The sequence below is a fragment of the Melampsora larici-populina genome (genome assembly GCF_000204055.1).
Source record: "Melampsora larici-populina 98AG31 unplaced genomic scaffold MELLAscaffold_50, whole genome shotgun sequence".
NCBI lineage: Eukaryota > Fungi > Basidiomycota > Pucciniomycetes > Pucciniales > Melampsoraceae > Melampsora > Melampsora laricis-populina.
Genome location: NW_006768814.1, coordinates 700,362 through 712,333, shown reverse-complemented (window position 1 = coordinate 712,333; position 11,972 = coordinate 700,362). Strand labels below are relative to the sequence as shown.

The 11,972-nt window shown below is 40.4% G+C and overlaps 3 protein-coding genes across 3 annotated transcripts; 1 reads left to right on the top strand and 2 right to left on the bottom strand.

Moving 5' to 3' along the window:
• Positions 1–215: 215 nt before the first annotated feature.
• MELLADRAFT_67206 (uncharacterized protein) lies at positions 216–632 on the bottom strand (the record flags this gene model as incomplete). The annotated part of the gene is made up of 1 exon (XM_007415345.1): positions 216–632. The coding sequence occupies one exon, from the start codon at positions 630–632 to the stop codon at positions 216–218; it is 417 nt and encodes a 138-aa protein (XP_007415407.1).
• Positions 633–6,339: 5,707 nt separating this feature from the next.
• Positions 6,340–7,523, bottom strand: MELLADRAFT_111150 (uncharacterized protein; the record flags this gene model as incomplete). The annotated part of the gene is made up of 4 exons (XM_007415344.1): positions 6,340–6,589; positions 6,725–6,931; positions 7,031–7,069; positions 7,504–7,523. 4 exons carry the CDS (start codon positions 7,521–7,523, stop codon positions 6,340–6,342), a joined length of 516 nt encoding a protein of 171 aa, XP_007415406.1.
• A 1,963-nt stretch (positions 7,524–9,486) lies between these two features.
• Positions 9,487–11,407, top strand: MELLADRAFT_111149 (uncharacterized protein; the record flags this gene model as incomplete). The annotated part of the gene is made up of 5 exons (XM_007415347.1): positions 9,487–9,721; positions 9,798–10,061; positions 10,142–10,465; positions 10,537–11,037; positions 11,127–11,407. 5 exons carry the CDS (start codon positions 9,487–9,489, stop codon positions 11,405–11,407), a joined length of 1,605 nt encoding a protein of 534 aa, XP_007415409.1.
• Between the last annotated feature and the right edge of the window lie 565 nt (positions 11,408–11,972).

The window sequence follows — 11,972 nt, the reverse complement described above, 5'->3', positions numbered from 1 at the left end:
ATTGGTTGGAATCATCAATCCATTGGTTGATTTTTTTTCAATTTCATTGATTTGCTGACTTGAGGAACAAGGCAAATAAGTTGGTTCAAGAACATCCGGAAATTGCTCCTTGATTTTTTTGAAATCTCCTGCTAAGATCATCTGATCTCTTTGTAAGTCTCAAACAACTTTTGATTCACTCCACATTCAGTAAATTCCTGCAAGACTTTTCGCAATCATTTCCAGAATTCATGCAATGTGACGTCCATATTGGCAGCATTAGACAAACCTGAAGATTTAGCAGCGGCAGGTCTGACACTTCTCATAGGATCAGATAATCTCAATTCAAGCTCTTCTTTATGTCCACCATTGAATAAATGTGATTTATTTGTTGTTTTGGATACATGAATGACCATTTTGATGTTTGCCTTGTTGTATACATGAACATGACACCACAACAGCCCTAGCTGAGCGGCAAGAGAAATTGAACCATCAATGGTCACAGCCTGGTCTGGAAGTAAACCGGGCTGTGAGAATCTAACTATCCGGCGACTGGGCGTCAGAGCTGAAACCCGGGCGCCAAGTAGTGCTGTCCCTGGGTTATTGCACATCTTGACCAAAATTCCCATTTGCAATGTGAGGTCATCCCACATTAATAACAAAATGGGCAACTATAGTTTTCATGGTCAAGGTTTGGCTTTGATAGCCTTGACTCCTAGGGTATCACATATTTAGATCTTGGATACGGGCGGCGATATAGAGGACTGTGGGCAATACTGGAACCGCTCCGCACCACTCCACTTTTTCAGTGGATCTGGGTGCGGAGCGGACCCACTGCGCTCGAGCGGTACGCACCGGCTCCGCTTTTTTTCAAAAAAAAATGGGCTGCGTTGGAGCGGAGCGCCTAAACCGTTCCGCTAGCGCTCCGCGCCGCTCTTTTGAGCGGTTGTTCAGTGAGCAAAAGACATACAATTTGGTTCATTTCAAGGAGATGAACTTGAGTAAAATAAGTTCATATAACTATATAAAATAGCGTAGATAATGTAAGTATATATGAGAAACTACCTATCTTTGAATTTGTAAATATTTGGATAACAATTCGATGAGAGAGAACCTAGCCTTTCTTTTTACTTTCTTTTTTTTTGTTCAGTCCTGCTATATAACATTCAAGTGCTTTTGAAGCCTCCTCAAAAATTCCACCCAGTATGATTCCTTCTTTCATCCAAGCTTGAGCCCCCACCAGACGCTCCATCGTCTTTGGGAGCATACTCCCCCTCGAAGGTGTACATACGTCAGCGGCCACTGAGAAGGTCCGCTCGCATGCACATGATGTAGCTGAGATGGCTAGATAATCACGGGCAAGCTTGGCGAGGGTTGGGAAATGATGTGCATGTGCCTGTGAATGAAGGATAAAAAGAGAAACAAATGATAGAAGAGTGTCAGTGTGGTGTCGGTGTGAAAGATTAAAGAAAAAGGGCAAACCTTCCACCAGCTTAGTGGTGTTTGGTCCTTATTGATTGGGAACCGACCACCCAAGTATTCATCAAGCTCAGACTTCTGCGAAGTCTCAGTACCTCCGTTCGCCACACCAAAGATGTCGTACTCATCGATCTCGGCGGTACCATCGTCTTTGTCAGGTGTAGGGGTTTGGTTACGTACATTCAATTCCTCTAACTCGGTCTGGAAAGCAGTGTTGATGGCTTCAAGGGCAGAGTCTTCGTGTTCGGGGTAATGGATCGTAAAGAACTTCCCACGAAAGCGTGGGTTGAGAATTGTTGCCAAGGCTATGGCTTCAGTTCCTGCCGCCTCCTCTTGATACTTAGTAAGCCACTCAATCATGATGTTGATCGAGTTGTCCAGGCTTGGAAAGCACTCCACTTCAGCTTGATGTTTTTTGAGCTCGGAGATGACACGTCGATATTCTTGTAGTAAGATACAGCCTGTAGGGCCATTGCCCTCAACACAAGCAGTAGCATCGACAAAGGTCTGGTCAAGTGCAATTGTCAGTCACCAGTATCTCACTTCAAAAACACAGAGGAATTAAATAAATGAGAAACTTACCTTGAGAACCTTGTTGACCATCTCAACTGCGTGCCATTCATTTGGTGAGATTGTAACGCCCTTAAAGAAACAGGCTTTCCTATCGGCCGCTATCATCGAGTTGATCACCTGCAATGAGATATATTTTACATATATATATATAAGTGGATAGTATAATAGATGTATTGAAAAAAAGAAATGACATACCTCTTGAGCCTCCAACGCAATTTGTCTACTTTCGTAATGGCTGTTCCACCGAGTCTTACAAGGGCGTTTAAGCATGCGACCCTTGTATCCCATGCGAGTAGATCGTGTCTTGAAATCATTACGGCGAGCCGCACTGCTTGCAATTTGACCGGAGATTGTATCGACCTATATATAAAAGATAGCATTATTATCAGCGCTCTCACGTAGGCAAAATCATATGAAAATATGAAAAGCATTACTCACCTTGGCAAGGGCCAACGCAACAACATCCTTGGGTTGATCTTGAGTGATAGAGTCATCAAAAGTGTCACCTTCATCGTCGACTCTGTCGGGATTCTCGGGTAGATTACTATCATCTTCTTCTGAGTCTGGATCGTCGACTTGAACCTCCTTGCCATCGTTGATCTCAAGAGCTGGAATTGGGAGAGCCACTCGATTTGGAGTGGTTGGTTTCAATGGGCCTACCTTCTGACCTAGTGCTTTCAAACCATGGCCGACGGTCAAGTTCAGCTTATGTGCATAACATCGGATATGATGTCCTGATGGACTCCAATAAGCCAGGTCTTCAGCCTTCGAGAATATCGACTTTAGCTCCTCAGCCATTGGACCGTTGTTGCCTCCACTGTCGGTGGTCTGAGCTAGCATGTAAGTATAATAAAAAAATTAGTTTGAAGAAATAGATGGAAAAAGAGAAGGAAAAATAAACAATACAAAAAAAGGATACTTATCTTCTTGTGAAGACCATGTCGGACCAAGAACTTTCCGATGGGTCTTGCAAGCAGAGCCCCAAAGTGTCGCCATGCGACCATTTTGAGCGTGAGGTGAGTGGATTGATACTCCCAATTATTGTCAATGTAGTTTGCTGAAGCGCCCACAAAGGCGTAGCGGTTGCCTTTAGTGGTCCAGACGTCATGGATCAGGCAAAATTTCCCTTCGTTTTGCTGTTGAAACAAAAGAAAGGATCATGTCAGGAAAATGAAAGATTGAATATAAGAGCGATTAAATAGACAAAATGACTTACTTTAAGGGTTTCGATCACCTTGTTGTGCAATCCAGCAAACAGATGCACTGATTGCTGTGCCGCCCACGTCTTGGACCGGACCACTGCACCGCGATTGACACTGTTAAACGCTGCTCGCAGGAGGGTGTCTTTGAATCGAACCCAAGGTAAAGCGTGTTGAACCACCCACATGACTAAGATCATGTTGACGAGATCGGGTGAAAACTTTGGTCCTGAAAGGTATGAATCTAATTTACCCGACTTTTCTTGCTTCTCTTGCTTCTTCTCGGCTTGCTGTTTTTCTTGGAAAGATGGAGGAAGTTTGACACCCGCAGCAATCGCTTTGTGACGGTTGGGACATATTTTTCGACCTTCGCCCCCATCACGATGGCGCCAAAGACCGAAAAATGATCGATCACCAGCAGTGTATGACTCAGGACAATACCGACACTTGTACAACATTCCCTACAGGATTGGAACAAAAGTCAGCTACTACTTGAAAGAATGCAGAGCAGTTAGTGTTTGAAAAAACCTACTTTTGGCGGATGAAAATAGGTAAGCAGGTCCTCCACGCGGGCCGATCGAACTGCATTGTATCCAGGTTCAGTCTCGCCAACGAATTCAACGTCTGAATCTTGATTGATGTCCGCCTGTTCTGGTACTTCGAAGGGCTAAATAAATTGAAAGATGTTTGTTTCAATAATCTAAAGACACATTCGAGCAATCTTGGGATTTGAATGCCGTGACTTACATCAGTTTTGTCCGATTTGCTTCTCTTGGATGTTTGGGGTGAGGTTGGCCCTGCACTGCCTGATGGAGATCTAGCACGTTTGCTGATTGAAGAACGAGCCTAGACAGTCACAAGCAACCGAAAGAAAGTGTTTGTGAGCTATTATATTTCAAATCGATATATTCCAAAATAGAAGACTTACTTTTCCTTGCGAGGTCGGTTTGGCGTTTGGTTTAACTGGTGCTGGCTGAGCTGCTTGTTTTTTTCCTTGGTTCATTGGAGTCGGTGGTTGAGGTGAGGCCAATCGAGTAGCAAGAGGGCCTGATTCTTGTGGTGGTGAACCCTCCTCATCCTCGTGAGCCGAAAGCGATTTACGGGAGTCTGTTGGAGTTGCGATATAACCTGACTTTGTTCGACTAGGGCTTGGTGATCGTGGACGGAGTTGTCTGGATGATGCTTGACTGGGAACTTGGAGCGTGCTCTGGGTCGATGAAGTTTTTTTGGAAAGTGCCATTGATGTGGATATGGGGAAAGAGTACGTGGGAGGGAACAAACTATAAGAAAGGGAATATAAGAAACGAAATATAAGAAAATTAATATAAGATAAATCGCGTTTGTTGATGAGATATGAGGCTTATCGAGTGACTGACCAAATCGAAATTCTTAACCTAGCAGTCCAAAAAAACGCCTGACCACAGGGTGGCCGTAGTTGATAGCCATGCCAGGGGTGATTTAGTGCCATATCGGTCAAGGCGCCACGATCTGGCGTGTAGTGTTGGTGTTTGAAGAGATGGTGGGTTGATTCGATGGATCTGAAAGCTACCTGTACAACCTGTACCCTTGCCCCTGGGTACAGGGTTTCTGCTCCGCTCTATAAAGCGGGGTGCGCAGGGCCGGGGCGGGGAGCGGAGCGATTGCTCCGCTCTGTGATTTCCCGGTCCCATGGAGTGGCGCGGAGGGCTCCGCTCGAACGTGCGGTGCGTGGACCGCTCATTAAGGCGCTCCGCCCCTGCTCCGCTCCCGCACATTCGAGTGGAGCTGTTCCGGTATTGCTGTGGGGGTATGAGCAAACAAAAACAAAGAACCCATGTACTAAAAATTCATGCATATGAGAAAGTTACATAGCCATTATCATGATAAATGGCCAACTTTTATATATATGCATTCTCAAGACTATACTAAGATGTTATTGTAAAGAAAAAGAGAAGTGTACAATACCAATGACAGATGTGTAGGATATCAGCACTTCCCATTGTGTTGAAAAAGTCATTTGAATTCCCCACAAGTGAATTGGCTTGAAAACTCAGCTTCAGCTCAAGCCTTAGAAAAGATCAATTAGAAGTCAGTTGATCCCTTTTTTGCTCATCATAACCATGGCCAAGGAGGATGTACAAGTGTACATTCCTGAGAATGAATGCTGTACAAAGGTAAATATTTCCTTTTAAAATGGATTGGCAGACATCTGACATATTTTGACAAAGACTATAAATGAATCACAACTTGTGGACGTTTTTGAGATCCAATCCTTACCTACCATTGCCACAAACAAACAGTCAGTCATGATTGCTGCCTGAAGTATATCAATGCCCTAGCCGCGGCGCCCGCCGCTGAATTGCTAGTGTAACTCTGATACTTCAAATTGTACAGACTCCATTCCAATTGAAGATAATATCCATTGTGGACATTGAAATAGATCCAGATTTATCAACTTGACTATAAACTGAGGTTTCATCTTCTTTATAAAGCTCTGGATCTACAAGTTCAGGTCCACTCAGCACCATTAACTTGGTTGATTGCTGAAGTAGTCTGGAGTTATTTGAACCCTGAGCATCACACCAAAGAGAGGGAATTGTAAAAAAATGGTTTGAAGAACTTACTCACCATAGTCCAATTTATCTGCTACTCCATGCCCTCTTTGATCGAATAACAAACCCTTTTTAAAGCCAGCACACAACCAGCATTTCATTTCTCATTCAACCAACTTGTACTATCATGCATAGAAGTACAATCAGTCGTACAAACTACAGAATCTTCAAGTTCAGCAGGGGTTTTGTTAGAGAGAATTTGAAGAGTTCATTGACGGGGTGCAATTGACTTGATCTTGCGTTTGGTATGTAGCACAATCAATCAATCTTGCAAGAGGATGAAATGTGACAGTAAGGAGTACAGCAGGTAGTGATGATCTTTCAACAGCCAATCCATCCAACTCTGTGACCCTTGCAGTTGATAATGTGGAAAAAATCTAATCATACAAGACACAGATTAAAATAAGCAATGAGAAACGAAGGAAATGATTTAATTAAGGAGAAAGACAAACCGGTTGAGTGAATGTATCCCAATGCAATCTTTCAACTGCTTGAACAGAATCCGTACCATCATAAGTTTATTCTAGTATACATAGTTCAGTGGCTTCAAGTCTACCAACCGACAATTTTATTTGCTCAGGGAGGTCTTCAATTGGTACATGTGAACCTGCTGTTTTTTCATATCCATTTGGGTTGCGCAAACGCTGTCTGTTCAGTTGGTTTTTAATAGGTCCTTTTAATATGACGTATTGGTGATTGTAGAAGGTGATGTAGTAAGAGGTCAAGACTGGATTGTGCATGAGTAATAACTTTGATTCTCGTGGAATACTGAAAAAGAAAACGTAATTAGAAGAAGACTCACAAAGAGTGCAGGATCAAGATAATCGGATGGGTGAAAGGAGTGACTGGAATGTCCAATGTAGAAGTTTGAGCGGAAGGAAATGAGTTTTTTTGACGAGTCACATATTAGCATAAGATAGAATAGGTGTTGGTTCTGCAAATCTGGAAGGTTCAGTGGGTCTTGGAACATGTTGAGTATTGTGAACTGGGATAGATTCTTCAAATTTTTCTGGTTGAGATGATTGATTGAAAGTATGAGGAGCGTGTAAAGAACCATAAGGAGTTGCTGATTTATGTTGATGATCACATAGTTCTGAATAGATTAGAATGCTTGTAGATAGGAATCAACAGAGTGATGAGATCAAGAAGACCAAATTCAAAATTGTAAGCTTGAGCGAGACTAAAGGAAGGATTGTTAGACCGACTTACAAGATCAAATAAGTGAGTTGAGTTGAATCCAAATGGCCACTACAAGTCCACCCAAGACCTGAATAGTGTTTTCAACAACTTGAACAGGTGAATCAACATTGATAATTTGGCGAGTAGCTCTTGAAAACTGATCTTGAGCTTGAAAGATAATAAACGTATCGAGTGAATCAACCAATATTAAGATACAAAGTTTCAGAATACAACATTTATATCATGATTTGCTTTGTATAGATTCTTTTTAGTATGTGATCGTAGGGGAGATTGATCAAATTCAAGTGTTGGATTTGGCTTCTCTTTTTGTGGCGGATTCTAACTCTCTTGGGTCGTTTGATGGCGGTAAATAGGTTGAATGGTTGATTGCGGATTTTTGCCTGGTTCTAGACCCTACAAAACAGTGGTCGTAGCTGTTGAGAAAGAAAAAAATGAATATGTATTAATAAAGCTCAAGAAGTTAAGGAAAACCAAAAACTGACTTCATCTTTTGAAAATGCATGTTTCCTGTAATTATTGAATTCACAATCCCAATTTGGTGGACCAAGTCTATATAACAGTAGAATAAGCTATATTAAAGATGTTGAATCAAGTATGATGTTATGAGGGAATAACTTACCTCATGATTCCCATTCAATTGAAATGATGAGAGAAGAAAAGTTGGACATTGACCAACAGCCGCATTGCATTGTAATCTCAAGATGGCGAGTCATTGTCAGAAGTCCAAAACTTTGGCTGCTCAAAACTCACAATTTTTCAAGCAGGAAGTGGAGTTTTTGTCCAGTTTTGTTTGAATTGATGGTTCTCCGTTAATATGTATGATAAGGATTAGTTTGAGAGAATAAAGAAATAACACTGCTTAGTAGAAAGAATGTAAAAGTACCTGAAAGATAGGTACAGACAACCGGATAGACACTTGATTAGTTTAAGCTATCAGGTATGATAGCAATCTCTGGGGGCTAAAAGAGGGATGTCTAACACAAGGTTTTCAAGTAACAAAAATAAATATAACAATAATGATAGTCAATATCAAGCTCTCAATAAAAGTGAAAAATTTGCTTACTTCTCTTTCCAAAGATGGGAAAGAGAAGTAGGATGAACAAAGTCTCAGCTATATGTATATCTAAATGATTCTTTGTTTTTTTTGATTGGGGTAAGTATAATGTTCTTCTTCTCATCTAATATTGGTCTTCTGCGCAAACTCTCTATCTCTTCTCATAACAACATCTGTGAAAAAATCTTGAACTTGGAATAGAACATGTCACACACCCATTTCCCTGTTCTAGTCAATTGGAGATTTCAACATCCATTCTTCTTCTTGCGCTTGGCTTCTTCTTGGGCATATTGTTCAGCAACTGAAAGTGGAATGTCGTGTCCTTGAGCTTTAGCTTTGAGTCGTCCTGCACAGCCGATTTGTGAACGTCTGTCTTGTGTTGATCCATCTCGATGGCCTTTAAGATTACCGGTTGGATTGCTGTGACTGACTTGAACTGGGTGGTCTTTGTCTTGATCGCAAAAAAGACAAGGTTATCCAAGTGGTCGTTTGGATTTATCCTACATACAAAGAATATAGTCAGTGTGATGTGTGAAGTTGAGAAATAGAATGGTGATCTGATATTACATCGTTTGGCTTGCTGTGAAAAGGAGGTCCATAGTATGCTAGAAGTTTGACCAAGTTCTTGCTCCCGTCAAAATCAATGGGTTTTCTACGGCGAACTTGATTGTTTTCTTCATCCAAATCCGCTTGGAGTATCTTTTTTGTAACCTGGTTTGACAAAGTCTGACAGTACGGATGCAGTCAGTTTGACACTGCGAGTATCCATTAGGGAAAGGAATCTTACTGTCTGGTAACCGTACGAGGTACGAGGGAGGTTACCATTGTCCATGCCAGCACTAAGGCCAGCCGCACCCCTCGGCGCGGAAGGGCTTGACCTCTCCCGGCTACCCTGCTGACCGTAAGCGGCTCACATCTATGATGTGATGAGCTGAGCATGTCAGCTGTTGACTGACCCAAAGGTCAACAGGGCAGATGAGCGGTCGAGACCTGGACAACTGTTCAGGTATAGCTAGAGTGAAGTGGATCTTTTGTCCCACTCTTGTTCGCTAACCTGATCTCATCAGTTGTCCGTCTTTTCCTGAGTCTCATCCGGAAGTTCCGTCGTCGTCCTCCCTGTTCAGAATCCCCTCAGTATTCTAACCTTCCTTCTTCGCCTCGTCAAAGCTATTTTGCTTTTTTGTGTATTATTGTTTTCGTAGATTAGAGATAAAATTCATTAACAAAACCTAAAAATTTTATTAAATACACCATGCCCGTGTGGTGATTGCTCATCAACAAGCGCACACGAGTCGCCTTTGTGCCTCAATGGGAGTTCGTGTGCGCTTGTCGTCGGGCGACTGCCACAAGGACATGGTGATAATTATAACTATAATTTCAAGTACATTTTATCGCTTTACAAAAAAACATCATGTCCGACAAACGAAGTAGGAAAGGTCAAAATTCTAACAAGGAAACGGAAAGCGTTGTCAACATGTTAACCAACCCTCTAAACAACTTACAAGATCAAAGTAACCAAGAGGCAAACGACGGAACAACAGGAGGGAGTAAAACTCAACAAGGGTCCCAATCGGATCAGACACAAGTCAATGATCCGGGGACTAATATCTCAAATCCTGGTTCAACAAGCAATGTACCCCCTGAAGGTATGCAAAAAAAAAATGAGACAAGAATAAATAATCTAACAATCTTCTGGTTTTATCAATCATTTTTCTGCTATAGTTCTCACAAAAATTTACAATTTCAAATTCATATACTTTATGAAATTGAAAGTAACAGAATTACCGAACATTCAATCGATCAACAAGAATAACGAAGATATTCTGATGAATCCTGTTTTGACTGATAATTCAAAATCCGACAATTCTCCTGATGTTGAGAAATCAAAAGGATCAAAGGACAATACTGTGAAACCAATAGATAAAGTTAGCATCAAGCAGAACTATTTGGAAATTCTGGGTAGCAAACCAATCGGAAATAACCAAGGTATTTCTATATTGTATAATCTAAAAATTGTTCATGATATTAATAAACACATTATCAAAAATTTTAATTTGGTCGTATAGTTTCTATAACTATAGATGATGAATACGAATTTGACGGGTCAGTTGATCTATCAGACAAAGATAAGGTGTTTGATAAAGCAATGTCTTTAGCTGCAGCAGGAGATGGTATCAAATCAACGAAATATTTAAAAATTTATAAAGAACTTAATTCGATGAATGTGCAAATGAAGAAACCATCAATCATCCGTAGCAACTCAACCATACCTGTTAATGAAAATGACAGATTTTTGAAAATAGATAGGCCTATAATTAAGAGGACATCCACAGAAAATCCAGTAGTAATTACGGACGAAGCTGATGAAAACCATGAAGGAGTATACGAATGTATGTTCATAAAATTCTGAATTTCTAATATATTCAAAGTGTAAACTGATTTACGTATGAATATAATTTAGGTGGAATGTGGGTTTTCCGGGGTAAAACCACAGACAGCACAAACATGAGCTACACGCCGTATTTTGACAAGAATATTAAAGAATTGAGATATCCCATCCCCTTAACCATTTTCAGCAAGGAATGGCAGAACTCGGCGATTAGTCATCACGTAAGGAAGAAAGTGAAGTCGGATGACAAATTAGAATCTTACACCGGCTTACCTTATCCAGATGAATTACTTCAAAGTTATGGTGAATGGAGTTTCCACTACATAGGCTTTGTAGCGGCTTTGAGGGCGGTTGGAATGATACAATTTCCAATGTGGGCTGAAGCACATAAAAGAAACGTTGAAAGAATAGTCTCAAAATATGGATGGATGACGGCTTTGAAATACAATATAACGATAAGATCAAATGCATTCATAAATAGGGTAGTAGTAGGAGGAAAGGTTGCTCCTCCAGATATTCCAGGATACAATGCCTTTTTAGTAGAAGAATGTTTTGATGAAGCCAGAGTGAGAGGTAAAATAAATTCCTATGCTTTCATGACTAAAATTTTCTTGATTGAAAACTAAAATCGTAATTTTATGAATTTTCCAAAAAATTTTTAGGGGAACTTTGCGGTTTAGAAAACCCCTACAGGAAAGGCGGAGAAAGAGAGGGTTGGGATGCAGCAAACGGCAAACCACCAGAGAAGAAAATCTTTGATAAACAATTTCAAAACAAAGCAAAATTTAATCAAGCTTTGACTAATGCTAGCGGATCAGGAGAAGCTAAAGCAAAGAATAAGTTCAAGCCAGGGTATCAAGGTAATCCAAATAATTTCGATCCAAACTATGCTGAGAAAAAGGCAGCGGCGAATGCTGCAAAAACTGCAGCAAATAAAAAGTAGGCTTGAAACAAATTCCTTTTTGTCTTTATTTGTCATAAAACTTTTATTGTTGTTGTATAGAAAGATTTTTCTGATGAGAAATCTTATAGAGTACGATTTCTTTGAACTACATAATCTGATTTTGTTTTGTAAATTCCTGTTTTGATCTTTGTAATGAAAAGTTACTGATTTAGTAATAGAAAACATAAAGATAAAGTCAAACGTTATATAAAAGAAAATGAGATATTTGATGACGGTAGTCTTCGAAGAATTGAAAATGTGGAAGTTCAAGAAGACAAATCAACAAAACAGAAAAGATTTATTTCAATAATAGGTGACCCACCTGAATTTGATTTGACAGAAGAAAGAACAAACATTTCAACAAGTAACAAAGGTTTAGATTTGATTATTGGTGATCCGTTTGAAACAATTATACATGAAGGAGATTTCATAACTGATTTAAATGAAGAAGAAAGTTTTATTCCACAATTTCCAGATGGTTGGCCTGAAGGAGTTAAGTGCAAAATGGATATACCAGCTTGGGAAGAAGCGCTTTCAAATTTAGGTCTAATGAAAGAATTTGTAG